Genomic DNA, 25,284 nt, shown 5'->3' on the forward strand with positions numbered 1-25,284 from the left:
GAAGTGTTTCGTAAAAGTTACTGGAAGAAAGGTACTCCACTTTCAAAAAATAAATAAAATTCTGTTATATTACGGAACATTTCTGGCAGCAAAGTCGCCAGAGATTTTCCGTATGCTTCGGAAAAAAACATGTTGACGGAAATTTCCTGTAACAAAACATTACAGAAAATATCTGTACGCACCAGATGTTTCCGCAGGTCAAGTTCAAAGAAAAAAGGAGTTCCGAAGTGGAGGAACTTTAAGAGTTATTTTTTTTTAAAATAACCACAAATAATGATGTCTCAAGCTGCTATATTATCTACTTATTAAGTTTCATGAAGTGATTTTTGCAGAGGCTACAGGACTAAATGTACAACACTGCAAAAAAAAATTCTATTATAATATGGAAAATTCCAGGCTGCAAAGTTGCCGGGGATTATCCGCAGGCTGCGGAAAAAATATGTTGACAGAAATTTCCTATAACAAAACAATACGGAAAATATCTATACGCACCAGATATTTCCGTAGGTCAAGGTAAGGCAGAACCATTTCGCTGTATACGCATGGTTTGCATAGTGAAACAGATTCTTAAATTTTGATTAGTTTTTAATTATTCCATTTTTTGCGTGATTTTTTTGTTTTGTTGGGGATATAAGAAACCATCATATTCGAAAGAAACCTAATAGAATTGTTTTATCTTGAAGTTCAGACAGTTTGAAGCAGATTCAAACTCGGGTACTTTTTCCTATGAGGTAAATTCCCTGACCACCATACAGAACAGTCGGCATCTGTTTCAATACACAAAAATTTCTATTGCTGCTTTGATACCAAAGTTTTTTATATTCAAAACTGAAAAAAAAATAATACCCAACCAATACAATCTGTATCAATGGTTACAAATTTTCTTTATTAAAAGAAAAAAATGTCTATTTTGCCATATTACCATGTATTATAATAGTAAATTTCTGTAGATTTAGAAAACAGAAATTTTCTATAGGAAAATTACAGACTTCTTTTTTTTTTTTTTTTTTCATTTTANTTTTTTTTCTTTTTTTTTTTTTTTTTTGCATTGTAAGTCGGAAAACTTATAAACCTGTGAAAATACGAGATCAGCATTTTCATTTATAAGTCTTATTTTCAAAATAAAATAATCTGTGTTTTTTTTTAAATCTTTATAAATTAGCTTACTGTTTGTAATAGTGGTTTGATAAGAATGGGGTTTCCGATCGAGCTAACGGAAGTTAGAACTACTTTTCTACTGTCAATTTTATTTTTTTTCTGACCGCCTTATTGACATTGATTAGGGTAATTAATTTATTAGTTAGACAACAAAAATGTTTAATTCCCAAGTTCATATATTCAATATAGCTCAGTTCATGACACAGTCATTTTTCTTCATTTTAAAAGATTATTTTTATATGCTTTACAAATAGCTCATTTATCTATTTAAATCAGTAAAATGTAAATTAGAATACACTAGCATTCTTTTTCATTACATCGCCAACTACTATTCTTGCTCTTCTATTTTCAAAACTAATTATATTACAAACATTTGTTTTTCAATAAAATCTGTATAATAACATTCAATCTCGAACTTGTTCTATAAGATTGTAAATACTTTGAAGGCATAACAACGTGTGCTTATGTTTAAACTATGTAGATAAAAATTATGTTCAATATTTTTTTTCTACATAGTATTCACAATTTATTTATAAGTATATATTATCTGATATATAATTAAGCATTTAATTTTCTAGAATACTAAATAAATTCTAAAGCATCTAGATTTTTCACGACTTTCTTCATTATACTTAGTTGATTTTATTTTAATCTTTGTCAGAAATTTATCTAGTTCAAAAAAATTAGATATTCGTAATTCATAAACGCATGTTCCCTTCTTTTTTGAATTACCAAATTCTGAAATTGATTAAGAAAACCTAAATTATACAAATTATTAATATCATCGGACGAAGCATTTTTATATTTCGTCTACATTAAAAAGTATTTTTAACTAATTTAACATTAGTAAACAAAAAAGAGACTAATTTTTACTCAGTATTTTTTCATTTCTTAATTGACCTATTGCTTTGAAATTTATAACAAATTCTCCGATGATTTATCTGGTGTTTAACTAATGTTTAAAGAGTTATTGTTAAGTCTGAATAAAAATTTTAGTACATAATCAAAATTTTGGTAAAAACCTAATAAAATTTAAAAATTTACCACTATATTGTTGTACTTTAAAACATTAATAAATGATCAAGCATTGCTGCTCTAATAAGAGTATACGTCCACTTTCAGAATAAGTTCATTTCAACTAATTAATATTTCAAATTTAATGAATGACTTTATCCTTCCATAATACTCTCATAATATTTCTTACATGTGTGACTTTTTTCTATCTGAAAATGACATTACATTTTAAATTTAAGGCAGCTACACATCAATTCGCTCGTATTGAAATATACATTCCTTTGACTTAATTGTCATACACTACTAATAAACCTTTTGAATTTACACTGAATTTAACCAAACTTTTCACAGTTCTAATTGGAAAAAGGAGCTAAAAGGATGAGGAGATGAAAATTCATGAATTCAAGCAAATTCATGAAACAAGTCATAATAACCCCCCAAAGTTCCTGGATTTAGTTTATGGAAGTTCCAACAGATGGAGCTGCAAATTACAGCTACTGTTTTCCTTTACGTTTTGATGGTGGACACATAAAGCATCAAATATGAAAAATTCCGAAAATGAGATATTTCAACTTTTAAACTCTGATGTGATTTTCAATAATTTTTCTTTGGTTTATAGGTTTACTTTTTTTCAGAGTCTGCTATTGAAACTCTTTTACACTGGAAACAGAAATTGCGGAAAAAAAACATTTTAGCCTTGTCACATGAATTTGTTGCAATAATTGTTTTTGAACCATTTTCTAGATATAAAGTTTTAAAATCAGACAGCCTACTTCATTAAATCTAAATTCAAATCAATCTCCATTCAAATAAAATCTAAAAAAAAAGAAGTAAATAAAAAATACATTATTCGCAAAGATGTAATTTAATTGAAGCACCGGAACAATTAAATTTATTAAAGTTAATGTGTCGAAATTTTACTAATATAGATAAAAAAAAATTAAGAAGTTTTAAAAAGTATACAATAAGAGAAAAATAATTACTGTAATATTTCACAATACATTTACATCAAATTAAAATTCCACTTGAAATTGGAATTAAAGTTTGTCCTAACAATCAGAAAATGACAATGTTAAGTAGGGAAGCTGATAATACGTACATAGTACGTCACATAGCATAAATATTTCACATGAATTTGTTTTCATGTAAGATCAAAAACATGATAACCGGAAGTAAATTTTAGTGTACATCTTACTTTGGACCTACAATCTTCGTTATCTCGCTTACATATAAAATATAATTTTTTCTTTTAGGAAATATTTAACATATCTCACTTCTACAAGAATTATTTAAACGGCTAATTGGTCATAATATTAAGTGAAATATAATCACAAAAAGTTTAAAATTGTATACTTCCATACATATATTTCAAAATATATGGTGATTATTACAATTAAAACTCCAGTGTATATTGCTTTGAATAGCTCAGAAGTTTTATATAAATGTGAAAATACATTTCTGATGAATTCTATGTAAGACTCGTGAATAGTCTTACAAATTGCTTGGAATTTGCTTTTGAATAGTCACCAATATTATGACAATGATGATAAAATGTACGCTTACGACAAAAGTTCCTTGGAACCTTAAATAGCAGGGCATTTTAAAAGCTCGTCACTAAAATACTTGGTACACGAGAATTGCTTTCTGTTCCCGAAGACTTTGAATCTTCTTTTAGCCTCTGTCCGTCTCTTCTGTATTTTGAAGAATCTTCCGGAATGCTAAGCCTCGATCTTCTAAGGCTAGCTGTCGGACTCGGGCAAGGACTTTTAATCATGATTGGCAAGTCTGGCATCACTGCAGAGCAGATCACAGTAGCAATACTATTTGCGAAACCAAGCGCTGGACTTTCCTTGCTTACCGGTAAGCTGAAAGAAATTTTTGTATGAAAATAAGACTAATAGAATAGTTTAGAGATCTCTCTAACCTGAGAGATTGTTGAAAAAAAATAATAAAAATGAATATCCATGGCACAATTTATTTCAAGCCACAGCACTTAACCTTGCTCACTGCTTGTGAGAAACTCGAGAAACGTAAATGGAGAGTTTTGATAACGGAAGAAGAAAAATGGTCATGTTTATGTTTCAAAGAATATCTAAGGAGAACATTAACAAAAAAAAATTTTTTTTGTTAGGCAAAAATGTAATAAAAGTTATTTGTGACTTATCACTTACGATTCAATCGTAGGAATGGCCTTTGAAAAAGTGCATTATTAACGATAATGTTTTAATTTTATAAGAAAAAATAAGTAATGCTGTGGATGATTATTTATTTAGCCTATATTACAGGAATGCATCTAATCGCTTTCAAATGGCCAAAAATAACCGAATTGGAGCAAAAAAAAATCGGTTTGGTAGATAAACATGTCATTCCCTTGTCATCATTTTCTTTTTATCGTATGCCTGTTTAGGCAGTGGGGGTTCGATTGTTCCTGTTTTTCAGTGGTGCCATCTATGGCCAGGAATTCGACTTCTGCCACGCCATTCGCACAACCACAACCCGTTTATAGGGCGGGTCACATTCACACACAAAGGAGAAAGGACATAGAACACACAGAGAGAGAAAGAAACATCCATGCCTTGTCTGGGATTCGAACCCAGGACCTTTCTGATGCAAGGACAGTTCCCTGCCCCCTACACAGGCCTGTCGGCTTGTCAACATTTAAATGCACATTTTTAAGAAATAATGTTGGAAATATTGACAACATTTAAATTGATGCGCTTCTATAGACACTTCTGGACGTTGCTGAGTTCCCGCATTGCGCTTGTCATTCTGTATGTTACGCAAATTTTTAACGTTAACGATGTCTTGCTAAGCTCTTAAAATTCATAGCACATTCAACACACAAATAGTTTCTCCAATCTTCCTAAATCAAGGCAATGTGACCTTCTTTGAAGTTTTCCCGTTGTTGATATAAATATAATGGTTTACTACCATTAAAGATTTGTTAAAAAAAATTTGTTCCAGATATAGTCCCGTTTATCTACGGACTGTGGTTGCACGTTGTTTTGTGGTTCTATGCCCCATCGCGTTTGACCATATAACGACCAAACAATGTGATATTCTTTCCTCCAACCATTCACACCTAGTGATTCAATAAAATAATTCCTCTTGTGCAGTATTTCAGTTTAAAATGTGTGTTGTTGTGAACTGTTGAAGATATAATTTTAATATTAGTTGAGACAAAAAAGTTAATTACCTTGGCCTCTGAACTTGCAGTTTATCTTTTGTGTTAGCTGTGTATGAAGACCAGGTTGAAGTCCTGGTCCTTAGGCACTGCTGGGATTTCCATTTAACCCACTCCTGAATAGAGCTGTGCAGCGCTGGAACTCTTCCTAAGAGCAACACAATTGCACCGTCTAAATTCTAATAAAAAATATTTTTGTGTGAAGAAAAGACAACAACAAATCCTAACTTAATTAACATAAACTTATCTGATAAATATTTTATTAAATTTTTATAAAGTTATTGACAGGTCAAATTTATAATTTATGCGTAAATGGTGCATTTATATTTTAAAATTTATTAGAAGTGGTAACGTTAAATAATATTTTGTTCAATCTTTAGATACAAAAAACATTGTAAAATTTAGATAACATAAGTGAAAAAAATATAATAGATAAACACTGTTAAATAAAAGAAAGCATCAAAACTTTTGTTCATTTTTTGACAAGTCTAAAAAGCTAATGTTTTAGAACGCATACTGTTTATTTACGATTTTTAATTGCTTTAATTTTAAATTCATTCAATGATTTATTTCTACACATTTTAAGGACTATTATTTCTTTTTTTAAATTATGATATTTACTTAATAACACCCATTACATCAATTTAATCCACAAATAAGTAATATCATAACAATAAATAAATAAATCGATAAATAAAAACAAATACACTCATGGACAAAAAAATTAGCACACCAAGAGGAGTCGTCAAAATGAAACGAAATTTTACGAATTAAAGAAAAACGATAATCTTTGATATTCTAATCATTTACTTATATCAAAGTAATCATTACGTATGTAAAATTTCGTTTCATTTTGATGTCTCCTTCTAGGTGCCCCAATTTTTTTTTGTCCATGAGTGTACTATACATGTATAAATAGGGAAAAAGAAAGAATAAATAAATAATTATGAATTTCAATTTGATTTAATAGTCTTACTATCAAAAATTATGTAACGTCAAAATTTTCATAAATACCTCAATCATATTTGCAACATCTTTCTGGTTACTCTCTCTAACGTTGTGTCCATTAATTTCAAGTATTTGATCACCTTGAGAAATTCGACGTCCATGAGTTGCAGCAATGCTGCCGGGCTGCTACAACAATATATACATCAAATCCGGTGTACCATTTTTTAAATAAATGGAATAGATCTAACACAAAATTCATGCTAGACAAAATATATCAGTTCATACATTGAAAATAAATAAAATAGCTGTATATATATTCGTTACTTTACTTCACACATATACGGATAAAATCAAAGGAAAGAAAGAATTAATATTGTTGTAAATAAATAAAGTTCAAACTTCGTAAAAAAATCGAAAATAATCTTAGAACGGAACAGATAAATTTTTCTTTTTCAAAGAAAATTAATTCTCCGTTCTGTTGACCATTTTTTTTCTTTGTTATTGTAACTAGTTTGAAATTTCGATTCCTTTCTTTGTTTTTCGACACTGAAGAATTTTTTTCCGTTTTGTTTCGAAATGGAAGTAATAAAACTTAACTCACAGTCTATAGTTATACAACTCTGTTATTACTATTATATTTCTAAACAATCTTAGTAACAGTTTTTCTGACACTTGAGACCTTTGACAACTAATTAATTTGTACGAAGTATTAAATTATATTGGTTGAAAATGAAATTAATTAAGGAATGTAAGGTATAAAGGAATATTAGTTTAAAACTATGTGTAGTTTATTGTTACGTATGGAGAAATAAATGATTTCCAGAAAGAAAGTATTTGCTTAAAAAAATGCAAAATGTTTATGAAATGTTTTTTCATATAATATAACAAAACGAATAAAAACAATGCTAATTTAACTATTAGAATTACAAACAATTTAATATTAGTCAAACGAAACTTACTACGTAGGTAACGAAGACGCCACGGCCATTTCTGCAAAAAAATATTTGTCCTTAAAAATCAGTAAAAAGGAACAAGCATAATACAAAAATAAAACAACAGGTTTAAAATGATACATTGTTAAATAAATGCTAAATTTGTATTGTATTTTGATTAAATGAACTAATATAGAAATATTTATGAATACATGTATTATGAATGTATGTAATAGTTTTAAGAAAAAAAATCTTGACGCATCATTACGTTTTTTGTTCTTGCTTCTAATAACACTTGGACAAGCCAAGTTTGCCAGTCATTGACTTTATGAATAAAATCAGGGCAGAGAACTTTTCGTTTGACAAGAGAGCACCGCTAGGGTGAAAGTGCAACTTAATTCAGAGGCTCCCGAATAGATCGCAGCACCAGTCATTTGCGAGTCCCCGATTTAGACATCAATTTAAAAAATAAAGAGATTTTTTCCTGGTCATTGCACCATGTAACACAGTATTTTGTAACAATTCACAGACTTTATGCACAAGTACATTTTATGCACTCGGTGGTTCCCGGTGAGGTTTGAAAATCGTACCACCGTCTCTCCAGGCGGAAGTCCGATACGCTGACCACTGGGCTGCTTTGGGCAGCATTAAGTTTAATTGCTTTTCTAATGTGTGTTTTCCAACACATTTTTTGTCTAGCTTTAACGGAATTGTAAGTAATAGTGGTGCAAGTTACTTTAAGTATAACTGTTATAAAAACCAAATGTAATTTCTACTCATTTAAGTACTTAAACTATCATGGCAAAACCTTTATTCGAATGCTAATACGTTATGTGAAAATTATTAATTTTCTTTCGTGCCCTCTAAGAAAAAAGCCATTTATATCATAGAAAATGACCCGTTGGAAAATTACAAAAATAGTCAAATGAAGAAAAAATGAATTTATTTTCTGTTATCTAAATTACATTGAAACATATTGTTAGTCAAAGTGATAATAGAAATCATTGAAGTGAAGTAAATTTTTTATGGACCAGTACTCTTAAATGAAAATCCTGTGCTATCAGAAACTGTACCAATAATTTATAACTAAACTAAACTCAGTGGAGCGACAGCCCATAGAGGGCCAAGGTCTACTGTGCCCATCTCAGTTTTCTTGATTTTGGGCTCTGAGGTGCAGGAGCAGATGTTCCGGTTAGGTGGTCAGCCGAACGCGAAACCCCCAGTGTTTAGTTCCCAAGCATGCTTGGTACTCATTTATCGGTCCACTGAAGGAATGAAAGGCTGAGTCAACCTTGTCCGGACCGAGGATCGAACCCGGGAGATGTGGCACGGGAGCGCGAGCACCAGTGGACCAGTACTCTTAAATGAAAATCCTGTGCTGTCAGAAACTATACCAATAATTTATAAGTAGCTTAAATTTCATGCTTTTTTTCAGGAATTGTAGTGTTGAAGTTTATTTCTCAGTTATCTATAACAAGTAAGTAAAACTAATTTTCTGAGTGATTAAACTTTTTAAATAAAAGTTATAATAGTTTGTTTTACTAATATTACATTATTCTTACTTTAGTAAAACATTTGAGAGTTAATGGGTGCAATTATTATCGAAAGTTAAATATTAATTACTTTTTAATTATGTGAAGTTGTTAAAATGATAACAATGATATTTTCAAATGTTTATTTAACAGTCCTCGCCTTCAAAATTTTACTCTGATTTTAATTATGTTACTTCGTTTATCTTATTTAGCAATTTGTCCCGAAAATTTAATTTCTTGACATACTTTTTTCCAATATAAATTTCAAATAAATCTATAATACTGCTACATTTATGTACTTACGTTCTCTGCATAATACTGATTCCAATACTGTCTTTTATACTGAATTTTCTTAATTCTACTGTAATGAATTTCGTGGGTGCTAAAAAAAAGAAGTTATAAATAAAAGGTATTCCAAGAAAAATGCATGCATTTTCTTTAAATGTTAATTAAATATTTTTTTTTTTTTTTTATAATTTCAGAAAAAAAAAGAAAAGTTACGTATCCCCTTCTTATCACTTGCACATGATTTTTTTTATTTGCTCCAACTTATTTACAACACACGAGCAAAAAAAAATAAATAAATAAATAAAATAACTTTAATAAATTTTGTTTCATTGTTTAGATATTACACAATCTTAAGAGTTTGAGGAAGTGAACTTAAATAAACTACATAGTCAGTGCCGATGGTTTTTATCACAAAAACGTGTTTTCTCTGAATAAACATACCTATTTTTCGACGGAGTGCTTTATTAATGACCCACAAAATGCAGTCGCAATCTAAGAAATATGATCCGAAACGATAGGTTAGGAGAGCGGTCCAAAGTTATCACCTCTAAATGCTTACTTTTTGTGCATTTCACCACATCTCGAGGGCCGGGATAGCCTGGTCGGTAGGGCACTGGACCCATGTCCGAGAGTTCGCGGGTTCGAACCCCGCCAGCTGAAGACTCCCCGTGTAGTAAAGTGACTGATGCTTGTTAAATCTGTCGAGTCGCAAAAGTCCTCCATGTTCCCATAACAAATCAATACCTCTGCGGGTACTGGATTAGAGATTGATCGTTCTCTGATTCAGGTCAAAATTACGATCTGTGGATGAATGAATGGATGTATGAATGGGTCCACCCTATAAACGAGTGCGACGTATGATGTGGCAGAAGTTGAGTTCTTGGTCATACATGGCGCCACTGGAAAACAAGAACAATTGCACCCTCTCTGCCTAAACCGGCATACGTCAACACATCTCGAGAATTTCTTAGGAGAATTAAAATATTTTTGCAAAAAAATATTTAATTTGTATACCTAGAGACAGTTCAATACGAAAAATAAATTGTAATTTATTTATTATTTTTTTATTTTTTAATTTTTTATTTATTTAATAATAGAAGAAACGAAATTGTATTGTATGGAACACAAATTTTTATGTCATTTTAACGAATATTTCTTACGGCAAAATGCAAAATTTGACTGCAGTCGGTTGAATAGTTCTTGAGAAATCCAACTTTATATCTGATTTCTTTTTTTAAAATGTCAGTTTTCCAGGTAATATTTGACCGATTTTGTTTAAATTTTGTATTTTTCTATATAAAATCATATTCGTTAAAATAAGGTAGAAATTGGCATAACTAGCTAATCAAAACCTTTTGATTATTATTGAAAAAATAATCAATAATTAAAAAAAAAAATTTGCAAAAAAATCATCCTTAGATAAATGAATTTGACAATTCTGTGAACAAATTTTCAGTTATTTTAAGAAGCATCCAAAATACAGTGAAATACACAAAAAGAAAAATTAACATTTAGAGGTTCACATTTCCGTATGCTCTTCTGAACAAAACTACTTGAACCATGTTTTTTCAGATTGCGGCTATCCCTTATATTTTGGTAGACAGGAATTTGTCGAAGAAAATGTAGGTTTTATTTCGAGAAAATAAGTCTTTGTGTCTGATTTCGTAACTTAAAATATTGTTTGTGGTAACAATTACGTACTTAAGGTCCCCCATTCGAATTATTAAGATTATTCAGCGTGTTTTATTTTCTTATTTTTTCTTTTTCTTTTGTGCCATGTACATAAGAATGTTGTACGTCTTTTAATTCGCGTTGCTTAAACGATGTTCATTAAATATGGAAAGTGTCGAAATTAATATTAGTAACATTTGGAGCTTAGAAATTGAAAAGATAACATATATATCTAAGCACAAGCTATAGAAAAACAATTAAAAAAATGACCTGAAGTTTATATTCTATACGAACCTACCCAAGAATAACTACATGGACAGGACAGGCTTTATGAAATCTAAAATTAAGATTCTATGTTAATTATTTTTTTTATATAAGTTCTTATTACTCACTAGCATTCTACTAAGAAAACCTTTCATAACTTCTCAACTTATGCACAGAGTTTAGTTATTAGCTAAATTTCTGAAAATTAGTGACTTACTGGTGAAATCATTTTAAAGCTCCACTTCAAATTTTTTAACTCAACAAAATAACTTTCTTAGCTCTTATTTCCAAGGTATATGAATAAGTATATAGATATTTAAAGAAAAAAAACTTTGGAAAATATTTATTTATATCAATGAATCAAACTTTTTTCGTATTATTTTTTACTTAAATTATGTTATTTTGATAACACGAAAAGATATGAATGAAAAGAAAGAAATTTTTTGCACTTGTTTTTACAAAATTACAACAAAAATCCACTTTTAGTTATTATTTTATTTGATTATTTTCAATAAGGTTTCTGAAAGTAAATATGACTTAAAAATTAGATTATTTCTTGTAAACCATACTGCTAAACACAGGATAATCTTACTATGCAGATATATATAGATANACACTATTCAACTATTTTAGCAACTATTGACAATTTCAACTATTTAAAAGTACTTGAAAACAGGTTCAATTTTATTATACGCTGAAATCATGTGCTTGATTAAAAGATTATATTTATATATATATATATATATATATATATATTAATTGAAAAGAAGTAAAATAGATAAATAGGTTTAATCGGTGGTATTATGAAATAGAATTCTGAACTTTCAATATTTTTTTAAACTTTGATGGAATTTAGTTCAAAGTAAAAAAAAATATTACATGTATGTTTGCTTAATATATTTCTTTATCGGTAAAAAAATACAGAACGTCTTTAAGAAATGCTTTAAATCGTGTTTCATGCGTGTCGTTACTACCACTATAAATATTTAATACCGAATCACTAGTATATAAGACATGTTAACTTGATTCTATCGAGAGGTACCTTTTGGTAGATGAAGGTTGGCATAGTCGATAATTAATTCCCACAGATGCAATGCTCCATGCCGTATTCATAATTCTACGGCAAATTAAATTCGCTCAGAATCATTTTATTAAGTCAATATATTATTAGTTAAATTTCAAAATTATTGTACAGAGTGTTAAAATTGAAGATACCGTAAATATTGAAATGACATTTATTTAAATATTAAGAACATTTTTCACCATATCTAACCAAAGCATTGAACTCGATATTCTATTCATTCTTAAAATTTTCCATAAATCAAAATTAATTAAACAGAAGGAATATCTTTTGGGCAAACGATACACTTTAAATTCCTTCACATTTTTTCATCCCGTAACGGGTGAGCTGTAGAAAATTCTGGATCAAATTACGGTAAAAATTTACTTAATACAATATACCATAGTTTTTACATAAACATTTACTGTAAAACTACTGAGTTATTGTAATTAAATAAATATTACTGGGAAAAAATATGGTAATAAATTTTAAGGTAAAAATTTATTTTATCGATAGTGCACTTAGAATACCAGTACTTTCTACTGTAATTTAATACGTAATTTTTTAAAGTCTAAATTCAACCCAACTCTACCTTATTTTTTCTCGCACATGATTCACAATCTCTCTTCATAAATACTCTAAACTCTCTCTACTCAAAAACAGATCTAAAAATGCAGATTGAGTTTTAATATATTTTCTTTAACTTACTACTTTTTATTATTGCTTAAGTTATCCTGATTTATTTTCGTTCTTACAATACTTATTAAGTTTGAACTATATCTGAGATAACATTGCATTGAATTCAAGCTATAGTTATTTAATGGATATTATTTTAATTTTTCTTTTATATTTTGAATATTTCGAATGAAATATTTATTACAAAATAAGCATATATCACATGAAGTGACTATAAAACTGTTGGTTTTGTCAACTGTTTACTGTTAGGCTTAAGATTTAAAATATCTTCTATTAACTCACATTGCCTGAAAGAATGAGAATATGTTGCTAGTAATGCATTTAAATAGGTGACTATTATTTGGGCAAATGAACTAAGATTATGGGAGACATTCGTTTTTTTTAAAAAGAACACAAAAGCTTTTTAAGAAATTTTTTTTTTAAAAAGTAAATAAGTTATTTTGTTTAGAACTTCCTTTTGCTTTTACAGTTTTAGTCATAACCCGTTAATTCCCGAGTCACTCTTTTTCAATAATACTTTTGATATTAAAAAAAAAGGATGTAAAATTAAATTAAAATATTCTAAAAAATTATTTTGAAAGATTCTCATTAACTTAAATATCATTTAATGAATTTTGAATAAAAAAAAACGTAACAATTTGAGACGAGAAGCAAAATATCAAAAATCTATTAAAATTTAAAATCATAAAAAAGTTTGGAAAAAATAATTTTTACAACTGTTTTAAAATATGTTTTCTTCGGACCATATAAATAAATAAATTTATAAATATAGAGACTCTTTCTTCTTGATTGTAACTACTTGAAAAAAAAAAGTGATTATTTCTCTCAACCAAGCAGGTAAAACAAAATTGGAAATATCTAATACAATTTACATCAAATCTATATCAACAAAAGGTAATGCCTCAGTGATTATGAGTTTCTAAAATCGTCCTTATAAGGTAATACTAGCCACTACTGGCTAAATATAAAAGTTTTATACATCTGTTTTCTTCGTAATTTGATCAAGAATAGGAATCAGGGATCAGGTATTGTAGTGTGCAGTTGATGGGGATATAGTGACAGATAGTGTAGGAAGTCTTGCCTGGATGCCGAACACGTACTCTCGTTGGTGGTGAAAAGAGCCTGAGGATTCTCTCTAAGGATAATCAGCCGGATTGGAGAGGGTGTCTCTTTCAAGCATCTCACTGCATCAGTCAGAGAAGCTTCTCGAAAAGACATGTCGTTAACCTAAACAAGTGATGAATAAAAATAGAGTGTCTGAGACAAAATTCAAACTTTTAGAGTTTCTCTAATGAATGAATTATCTAATGTTAGAAATATTTTTATCAGATAAACTTTCACAAGGTACTAAGTTAAGTAGTATCATCATGCAGAATGAAGCTATTTACACGACATTAAAACTCAATTGATTCGTTCGAAGGTCCAATTTTATATACCATTAAACTAAACTCAGTGGCGACAGCTCATAGAGGGCCAAGGCCTACTGTTCCCAACTCAGTTTTCTTGACTTTGGGCTCTGGGGTGCAGGAGCAAATGTTCCGGTCAGGTGGGCAGCCAAACGCAAACCCCCAGTGTTTAGTTCCCAAACATGCTTGGTACTCATTTATCGACCCACTGAAGGGATGAAAGGCTGAGTCAACCTTGCCCGGCCCGAGGATTGAACCAGGCACCTGTGGCACGACAGTGCGAAGCGCTACCGCTAAGCCACCGGGCGTCCATATGCCATTAAGGTTGCAGCAAATTCAAGCGATATTATGTCCCAAAGAGCCGATATTATTAAGCTATCTTTTTTTTAAATTTACAATACAGTTAATTTTTTTAAACTTTCTTTACACAGCATTTAAGCTCATATATTCATGTAATTTATTTCTAGATTCAATTTAATATCCCAATAAAGGCGCATCAAATTAGAGTGATCTTATGTTTCATGAACCAATCATATTCTCGACACTGAACCAATTTTTAAGTTTCCAAAATAATTAATTTTTAGACTTGATTACAAGGTTTTAAAGTTCTATTAATTCCTGTAATTCGCTTATTGGTTTAATTTTATATTGTATTAAGGTTGCAACAAATTAAAGCGATGTTGCGTTCAAAGGCACCGAAATTCTAGCTCAACATTGAGACAGTTTGCAAATTTCCAAAACATTTAATTTTAAAGTAATAAGACACGATATTAAATTTCAAGTAATTCAGATAATTCAATGATTGGTTCAATTTTGTATCCCATTAAAGTTATAGCAAATAAGAGCGATTTCGAGATATCGATGTTATAGCACAAAATTGGTTAATTTTTTTTTTAAATTTCCTATTAATTTAATTTTTAAAATGTATAGCAAGGTATTAAAGTTCAATTAATTCACCGAATTCGCTTAATGGTTCAATTTAATATCCCTTTAAGGCTGAAGCAATGTGGCGATCCTAGGTACTGATTTTATTACTCAACATCGAGCAATTTTTTAAAATTTCCAATACATCAGTTTTTAAACTTGATATCATCAATTGATCATTCAATTAATTCATCTAAATTGCTTGAAGTCACAATTTTATATCCCATTATGGTTGCTGCAAATTTGATTATCCCATTATGGTTGCTGCAATTAATCATTCAATTAATTCATCTAATTTGCTTGAAGTCACCATTTTATTTCCCATTATGGTTGCTGCAAATTTGGTTATCTCATTATGGTTGCTGCAATTAATTATTCAATTAATTCATCAAATTTGTTTGAAGTCACAATTTTATATCCCATTATGGTTGCTGCAATTAATCATTCAATTAATTCATCTAATTTGCTTGAAGTCACAATTTTATATCCCATTATGGTTGCTGCAAATTTGATCGATACAAGATACCGACATTATGGCTCAATAATGAGTCAATTTTTCTAAGAGAATATATAACAGTTTAATTTAAACTCACTAAAATTGATTTATTTAGATAAACTATTTGACTATACCGTCAAGCTTTAATCTTTATATCTGGATTGCATTTATTTTATTATATTTAATTTAAAATAATTTTTATACTTACCGCTAATATAACATCACCTTTTCGAAGTCTTCCATCTGAGTATGCAATACCATCCTTGTGCACTTCCAAAACACAAATTTGTTCCTAAAATAATTTGCAATATCAGAATACAAAATCATTTAGACAAATAAAATACTACTACATATATAGCATATAAACGATAAGCATATTCATGAATATAATACGTTAATTTGCATATCAATTTAAATTAAATATTAATTGAATTTTATAAAATTAAATATAAAGTTCTTCTAAAAAAATTTTGATCCTTAATTCGAGATAAGCTATTTATATTTGTCATATTATAATTGCATTCTATATTGTCACATTATAATTCATTGAATTTAAGGTATCCGACTACCTTCGGGACAAAATTTTTGAAAAATAAATATTTTTCACAACATTATTGCAATTTATATTGTATATTAATTTAAATAAACATATTTAATAGAGAAAATTTTAATATACAGGAAATTTTTTGTTTAAAGAGTATTTTTTAGATAATTTTAATGAAAATAACTCATTAACGGAAAACACTCTACACAAAAAACTATTGTACATGCAGCTATCAAACTTTTTGAGCCGTTTCGTATAACCCTCTGAAGTGTTATGAACCTCAACTTAAATGATAGCATGAAATTAAAAAAATTTATGGAGTGTTAAGCATATTTTTCCATTTTTTTTCACATTTTCTTCACATTATCTACTGCAAAATATCTCATAAAACAAAAAATAATACAGTTATCTGAATTCTGGAGGTCTGTTACATAACCACCAATACAAGAAACAATCTCTGAAAGTTTGAAGACAAATTTATTATAATTAGTTGAGTTATCTTGTTTTCCGTAGACAAAAAACAGCAAAATTGTCATTTTGAGAAAAACACAATTAAAGTTTATAATTACATTTTTTCTAAAAACTATGAATGTTTGTCAGTAGGAAGTTATTATATTTTATAGGGGGCACATTCCTTCACACATTTTCTTAGTTTTATTTAACGTAGCGATATTTTAACGTATTATTTAGCGATATTTTAAAGTATTTAGTGAATAACATCAAAAGTCTACTACTTATAAAGCATTTAACACAGGAACAATTTTTTATTAAACAACCATCTTACTGTATTTTCACACTTTAATATATATGTCTAAATATAGTTTTTATTAATAATTAGAAGTAAAAAATATTTTTTATAATATTTATAATAGCTCAAATCTAGAATTTTCTTCTAAATGCAATTTGTTATCATAGCAAACCGGACAACATAATGAAGCTAATATCACCATTAGGATCTCAATATCAATTATTCGATTGCCACACAGATTGTTTTTATCCAAAGGCATCAGTTCTTTATTGACATCCATAGAAATCGATAATTTTGAAGAGCTTGAAGTAATAGATTCATCTGCTTTACACAATTTTGAATAAATGGTATAATCAACTTTACTCAAATCATCGCTTTTGGTGGCATGTTGATTACCGTAATATTTACGTTTCTTAGATCGAGAAGTACGTCCTTTACCCATTTCAATAAATTCATCAAAATAAATAACAAATTTTTTTGAAAGAAATCAATAAATTTCTTCAAAACAAATCAAAATCAAGATATAGAAAGTACGCTTCAAATGTAAACAAACTATCAGAAAATATGCTAACTTTTCATGTTACCCACAAACAGTAACCACGAAACGTAAAATCTAATTAAAATATAATTCAGATTATTAGCCGTGAGTTTAAGAGCTTTTAAAAATTAAATATCTAAGAAAAATAAACACACAAATAGAAATGGAACCGAAACTATTACCTACTACCGGCTTCATTTTTGTAATTTCCGGTAAGTTGGACAGCTGTCATCTGTTACTAAAATAGCTATAACTAAAGTTCTGCTTGACGTGCATTCAAAAACAAAACAGTTTTTAAAACTAGAAAAATTGGGCATTATTATAAAGCAATAAAATAAAAAAGAGATTTTTTGTGAAAATCCTCTTTTTTAAGGTAGTCGGATACCTTAAATGTTATTAGTTTCATTATCGCATTAAAAGAGTTATAATTAAATATCTATTTAATTTTGCAATTAGCATTTTTTCGTTTCGTTTATTTATTTACATCTTAAAATTGGTCATTATGTCAAAATGAATAATTAAACACTTTTAGAAAACGTATACTATTCGTAAAAAATATTTTTAATTTCAGGAATGTTTCGAAAATAATAAATTGGAGAAAATGTATTTCTTTAAGCGTGGATCAGAAAAGTCAATATTTAAAATAGTTAATGTCAAAATATTATTATTCATTATTCAAACAAGCTTAAGAAAAATGTCACAAGCATTTCACTTTAGGGAAATGTTATGATATATTGCATGAGATTTCTACAGTTTTATTTGGAAAATTATTATGTGATAAAATATAATTTTAAGGCATTTAAATATTCCTCTTCTAATGAAATGAAATTAAAATGAATCTTGCATAATAATTGAGCAGATTTACTTAAAACGTTTTATGAAAACAATAGAAACTTCTCAATTTACAAAAAAACTAATGTTTAATTGAGAATTATCATTTCTTTTTTGTGACCTTCCTTTAAAACGAAAGGAAATATTCAGTAATGTGAGGGTCATTCTGATATTTTTGAGAACCGCGCAGAGGAGGTGGAACAAAAAAAATAGCGATTTAATTTGAAAATACAAACGAATATAGCATAGCAGACAATTTTTTAATGATAATTTCAGATTGTGTAGCGTTGAATAAATTTTAGACAGAAGAACATATGTAGCTGACGTAAAAACATTATCGTGTTATGTCTTTTTTCTTTATGATTTTAAGTGGGATTAAATCTAAAAGAATGCTTCTAGCGGCTACAATTATGATTTGTAAATTTTGTGCTACTGTATTCAGATAGTTTTTTCTGAATTTCTCTGAAACCACAATCCTTTTCAGGAAGGCTGCTGTCAGCAGTAATCTCATATAACGAGTCTGCCATACTTAAAATGTTAATGAATGCAAGTTATTACAACCTCCAAAAGATACAGAAAGAACTTGAGATCGGATTCGTAGGCCATACATAAAATTATATAGGAAGAATTACACATTAATAAGGACAGAAGACGGTAACAGCAGGTTGGTACACCACTAAATGTCTTTCAGGAATTCTACTGGAAGTAAACGTTAGAGTATTTATGCTTTACCATGACAATGGTGCTTCCCATCCAGCTAGATAAACGCCGTTTTTCAAAGCTCTGTCGCACCAACTTTTGACATTTTATGAATTTTTGGAAAAATCACCAACTTGGTGACATTTTCCCACCTAGATGAAAGTTATCAAAACCACTGCCTTATTCTCAGGTTTTACCAATTATGAGCCCAAGTAATGCAGCATTGGAGTAAGTTTTTAAATATTAAAAAATGAGACCAAAATCGCTTTTCATTTTCACAAAACTGTATATTGACGTTTTGTGCCATTTTCAAAATAAGCGTAGACAGCGCTGGCTTTAGATATGCTAAATTTGATCTTAAAAGTAACAGTTGCAAATTCACAATAGTTATAAAAAAATCATGTTATTCTCGAAAAATAATCATTTCAGGACGGAATCCTCGAAAAATAGCCTTAACAGTTCAGAGGCTTGAACAAAAACGCATTAAAGTGATAGAAATTACTCTCAACTTACTTGCGTTGAGGGAATTTGGGCTATTGTTTTATCTAAAAAGAAATTCGCGTGGAAGTCATTTTCATTTCGAAGAAGCGATTGATGTTGTTATAAATATATTTTTTTCATTACCAAAAATATAATAACGAATCAAAAATTTTATAAAAATAAATTTTGCATATCGATAATTTTAATTAAAAAAATGTGTACCCTATAGCAAAAGATAATTTACGTTCTTTCAATATTTTCTCACTAAGTTCCTGATTTATAAAGAACATCTAGTAAATTTTAGATGAATTTGCACAAAAAAATTATTGCTGATAATCTTACCCATACATTGTGTGTTGCTTACATCTCACACATTTGCTAGAGCAATCCACAAACGGAAAAAAAAATTCTGGTAAAATTATGAAATTTTTGTGTATGGCCATTTCTGGTAAAAACCATAGTTCTGGTAATATAAATCAAAATATATAGCAGCATTTACACCATTAAATTGGTAAATATTCCTTTCATATAGTAACGGTTTAACGGAAATTCTGGTTCTCAAAATAAAAAATTTTATTACCAAACGCATAGGGGATAATATAAAATTGAAAAGTAAACTTAACCAAATAAACGGTTTTTACGTTATACTCTAAAGTACCAAGAAAAAATTTCTACATTATTAAATTAGCACACTACATATTAGAAAACTGTAATTTTATTTTTAATTGTATCAAAATCATTACCAAGAGTTTTGGTAAAAATTACTGAGGCATCTGGTGTTCTCAAAGAGCTAAAGACGCTGTTCAATTTTACCATATTCTGAGAGTTTTAACTAGATTTCTTTCTCAGTGCATATAAAAAAAAATTTCTTCTTTTTTATATTGAAGTTTCCCTAAACAACTTTGTGCATGCATCGATGAATATTTCTTTCAGCATAAGAAACTTTTTATCCCTTTCAACGCAGATGGGACACTGGTATCTCTTTTATAAATTTATTTTTATCTGAAGCTCTATTTACAAGCAGAAATACATTTTGGTATTTTTTAATCATAAGAAACCAACGAATAGTTACTAAAATAAAATCTTTTAGATTATCGGAGTATCTAGTATTTAAATATAATAAGAGTAAAAGTCATTTGATTTTTTTTTCTCATTCACATTCAAAAATTTATCAATAATTGATTTTGAAAATTAAAAAAAATTCTATGATGGGTAACTGTTTCACTTAGATCTAAATAACTGCGCATTTAAAAAAAATAATATTGTTTAGAAATGAGCCGTGCTTAGAAGAATTTACCTGTACCGCAAAAAAAAAGAAACCGATGTTTCATGTTGTACTTTATAATCATAAATCAATAAAATGCTAAAAATAATAGTTTTAAAATTATTTTGGCCCTAATTAATACAAAATAAAAAAAGTATGGAAAATATGTGTAATAAAAATTCCGCCTCAAAGGGATGTACTTAAATTTTTTTTAAAAAAAATTCAGTATATTTCGTGTTTAAATAAAAAATAAAAAATATAAATAAAAAAATGAAAATTTGATTTTGGTTTAAATTACGATGGTTTAAAATTGCTGAAGCATTAATTAAGGTACTAATTTATACCCTGTTCTTCGTTTAAATTGTATCAGAGTATCAAGTAATTAAGCATCACAAGTCCGACTATATGGTTCACCTTAGCACCATATGAGCCGTGTTTAGAAGAAATTACCTGTTCCGAAAAGAAAAGAAACCAATGTTTCATGTTGTACTTTATAACCATAAATTAATAAAGTGCTAAAAATATTATTTTTCAAATTATTTTGGCCCTAATTAATTCAAAATAAAGAAAAGTATGGAAAATATGCGTAATAAAAATTTTGCCGCAAAGGGATATACTTCTTTTTTTTTTAAAAAAAAAACAAATTCAGTATATTTCTTGTTTAAATAAAAAAAAATTAAAAAATTAAAATTTGCTTTTGCTTTAAATTGCTGGTATAAATTACGATGGTTTAAAATTGCTGAAATATTAATTAATGCGATAATTTATACCCTGTTTTTCGTTTAAATTGTATCAGAGTATCAAGTAATTAAGTTTCACAAGTCCGACAATATGGTTCACCTTAGCACCATATTAAAATTCTGCAGCAAATTCAAACTATTTTTTGATTCAACAAGCTTAAATATTTTTTTAATAATGTGCAACTTACTAAATAAGAGTCACTACCACCAGCTATGCTAATTCCCAGTTCATTTTTCTTATCTTTCTTCAGTACAATAGTAGTTTCAACGAACTCTTGTATATTGCTTAGGGCTGCAAATGAAGAAAAAAAAATTATTCCATACATAAGAAATCAAAAATTAAATTTAACTATTTAAATCAGAATAATAAATGAATAACCATAATGTTTCTTTGGAAGAATTCTGAAATTAATAATACTCAATTATTTTATTTACTTTTATTTTTGTAATATTAATTGAAACTGCAAAAGATTTTTTAATTTTCTTATCGTTCTATCTTTTTTTAAAATAAACTTCTGAAAAAGTAAAAAAATGTTAAGAACTAGGTCTTTTTTAAAACAATGTTGTTATTAGACATTATTAACTAGTGTGATAACTATGTATAAAAATTAATAAAAATACATTTTGCATTTAGACAGGATGTAAAAAGAAGAATGATAAAATAGGGTTATTTCCATTCTATTTAAAGAAAAAAACACTTCAGATAAATTTTATACCAGTATTTTTTAAAGCATGATTAAAATATTGCTTATTTTAATGAGCAAAAAATTAATTTATAGTATAATTAAATGTTTTAATGTAATTTATCTTAGAATTTTAAGCGGATGGAAAATCTATGTAGTTTTTATTAGTTCAATTTTATTAGTTTCAATTATTAAAGTCATTGAAAATAAATGGACACAAAACAATGTAAAAAATATTTTTAATAACATTAAGAGAATATCTTATTAATATGAGTGAATTTCAAAATATAACTTTTGATGCAAAAAGAAATATCATTTAGAAGTAACCCATGCATTTTAATAAAAATTTATCGTTAAAAATATCAGAGCTAGTAACAAAGAGTTCATTAACGTTAAATGCTTAATGAAAATAATAATGCTCATACAATTAAAAAATACTAAACAAAATACATAAGTACATTTTTTTAAAATCATTTTTGAATTTGAATTTTTTGGGAATGAAAAATTTAGAAATATTACAAATAATCAAATGTAAAATAAAATATGAAGGTGTGGCGTACCTACCAATATAAATATTAAATACCAATCCACTAGTATATAAGACATGTTAACTTGATTCTATTACGAGGTACCTTTTGATAGATGAAGGTTGACATAGCCGTTATAACATAACTCCCCTCAAAGGGATAAAAACACCGCACTATTTCCCAGGCTTTTATTTTTCAATTGTAAATCAATAAATTTTTGTTCGAATAATTTGTAAGTCTAATAAAGATATATTTTATATATAAAGATACAAAGATATATAGATATATAAAGATATATTGTAGTTTTTGAATGATAATTTATTTGGAAATATTAGATATTTAATTCACTAGGCTAAGTTTCCTTTTCTAACACTTTCAACGAACCTAATAAAAAATTTCAAAAGTCTCATTTTTATTTTTAATAAGTGTAGCTCTATGAATTGAATTGAACTAATCATCTATGTGTTTTTGTAATGTAAAATTTAAAAAAAAATCATATTATGTGTCTAATGTGTCTTTTTAATGTGACTGTTTTTAAAAAAATCATAACTAACCAATCTCAAATTACAGTGTGATATTGCTCATCACACTTTTTCTCTCTCCACCTCTCTTTTTTTTATCTATGACTCTTTATAGCACTTTTATTTTTGTTTTAAAGTAAGCTTCCATTTAAAACTCCAGATGTATCTCTGTGTGCAAGCCATAAGCAAATCATCTCAGTTTATTTTCTTCCCGATGTAAGCTTTAAACCATTTCACAACTTTTTGGATGAAAACAATCCAAGTTCTAATAGTAGTCTAGTAGTTTCTTTAGAGAATTTTCAAAATTTGCACTATAAATATAAGTGTGACTTGTAGCTAAGAATTATTGAGATATAGATATAAAGATAAATATTGAAAGATGAGATTTTAACATTTTGGATGAAAATAACGGATGTTTAATGTGATTTTGAACGTGGATTCCATTTGTTTGAAAATTCCTAAACTGCAACTCATAGTCATTTTTTTGTGTGTTTCGAACACACACAAAATTCTAAGTCTTGTGAGAAAATAACAGATGGTAGCAAGAATGAAATGTTCCTAAATAATATCTAATAGATTTCTACGCTTCTGTTTTTTTTCTCTTTTATTATTATTATAAAGCTAGAAATTCCTCAAATTTCCAAAATTCTAATAATTCTAAGCATAACATATGAATGAATGATCATAAATGTTAAACATCAAACAGACATTTTATGAATTTTATAAAATATTTCAATAATGTTAATAAAAAAAACATAAAAGTAAAAAAGTTTGTAAATGTTAGTAAAAATAAATTCGATAAATGTAGAAAAAAAATAACTTCTATAAATGTTAGTGTAATTAAGTTCGATAAATGCAGAAAAAATAACTATTATAAATGTTAATAAAAGTTATTACCATTGAAGTCATATTTAATGGTAATAAATTTTGTACTTAAGTAATAACTATCTGAAACGTTAAACATTCAACCATGATAATGCTTCAATAAGATCAGAAGAATTTTAATTTTCCTTAAAATGGAAGACAAAATAGTTATATTAAAGAATGTTAACGTGATTTATACTTTTTTCAAACACATGTAGTCAAGGTGCCACATTTTCATTTATTATGCAAAGTACGGAAATGTTTGCAGCAAAGTAATTGAGTCGCCACACATAAGATATAGTTATCATCAGGTGATAGCTTTTTGTCATGCAAACCAGGTAAATATTGATTAACATAATAAACAAATTGTAGCCTGAATACATAAGCAGTATAGATTGAAAGTTACTTGGAATGACTGTTTCAGCATTTCTGTACATTTAGTTTTACTCTATATGATGATAATAATGATTTAGATATGAGATTATTTTTATGGAAGCTTTTAAAACATGAGTTTGTTGTTCTTGAATTTAAATGAATTTCACTTTTACTTATTTAATACTTCTCACATTTTTTTAAAGAAAAACATCACTTATCTTCTAAATAAAATTAATTTTTTTTATTAATTCCAGACTTTTTTTTCACTATCTTCGCTAAGTTAATACATTTCTCTCTGGTTTAAATAGTTTTTAGTTCAAAATTTACGATTCGAAATGACATATTGATGAAGAGATTCAGTGAAAACTAAGATATCCATATTTATTATATAATATAAATCTATATATTTTTTTTAAAAAAATAAAATTTGTTTTATTTTAATTTCTTTTGAAAAAAGTTTTAATTATTTATCTTAGCATTTAAAATTATTTTTAAACAATTAAATTTAATATAACTCATATCAATATGAAATTAAAAGTTTTTGCATGTAAGAAAATCTTAGACAAATTCAAGGGGAAAAAAGTAAAGTATTGTACACTTTTTCTTAATAAAAAAAGCTTCTGATATTTTTTTCTTCTCTGAAAATCGCGGGAAAGTGTTAAACATAATCAAAGCTATGAAAATGTGAAAAAAATCAATATTCATACCTTAAGCTGTATTTCATATTCATACGTTTACTAGAATTTGAACTTCTGCTCTCTCTTTAATTTTCGCTGTCATAAAAGCTTTATTTTATTATTTTTGTAAAAAATATCTCTTTTGACAAGCTGTATTTCAATATTTTATTCACATATTCCTAGTTACATTTATTAAAATGTCAATGTATTTTTTTTATTA

At 27.8% G+C, this 25,284-nt stretch overlaps 1 protein-coding gene across 4 annotated transcripts in view; it reads right to left on the reverse strand.

Annotated features, from left to right (window-relative positions):
- Positions 1–1,401: 1,401 nt before the first annotated feature.
- Positions 1,402–25,284, reverse strand: part of LOC107455136 (multiple PDZ domain protein) — a 99,021-nt gene continuing 75,138 nt past the window's right edge. For 2 of the 4 annotated variants that reach the window (XM_016072603.3, XM_071183861.1), the window contains exons 3-10: positions 21,606–21,709; positions 15,782–15,865; positions 13,848–13,974; positions 9,072–9,150; positions 7,264–7,294; positions 6,371–6,487; positions 5,369–5,535; positions 1,402–4,037 (exon numbers count right to left, since the gene is read on the reverse strand). In XM_016072603.3, coding sequence (XP_015928089.1) covers positions 3,773–4,037; positions 5,369–5,535; positions 6,371–6,487; positions 7,264–7,294; positions 9,072–9,150; positions 13,848–13,974; positions 15,782–15,865; positions 21,606–21,709 — 974 coding nt within the window. In that variant the 3' untranslated portion in view covers positions 1,402–3,772. Of the gene's footprint in view, positions 4,038–5,368; positions 5,536–6,370; positions 6,491–7,263; positions 7,295–9,071; positions 9,151–13,847; positions 13,975–15,781; positions 15,866–21,605; positions 21,710–25,284 lie in introns of all 4 variants that reach the window. The other 2 variants (XM_016072601.3, XM_071183860.1) reach the window with 1 other exon arrangement.

Source organism: Parasteatoda tepidariorum, chromosome 8, assembly GCF_043381705.1.
Source record: "Parasteatoda tepidariorum isolate YZ-2023 chromosome 8, CAS_Ptep_4.0, whole genome shotgun sequence".
Classification (NCBI taxonomy): domain Eukaryota; kingdom Metazoa; phylum Arthropoda; class Arachnida; order Araneae; family Theridiidae; genus Parasteatoda; species Parasteatoda tepidariorum.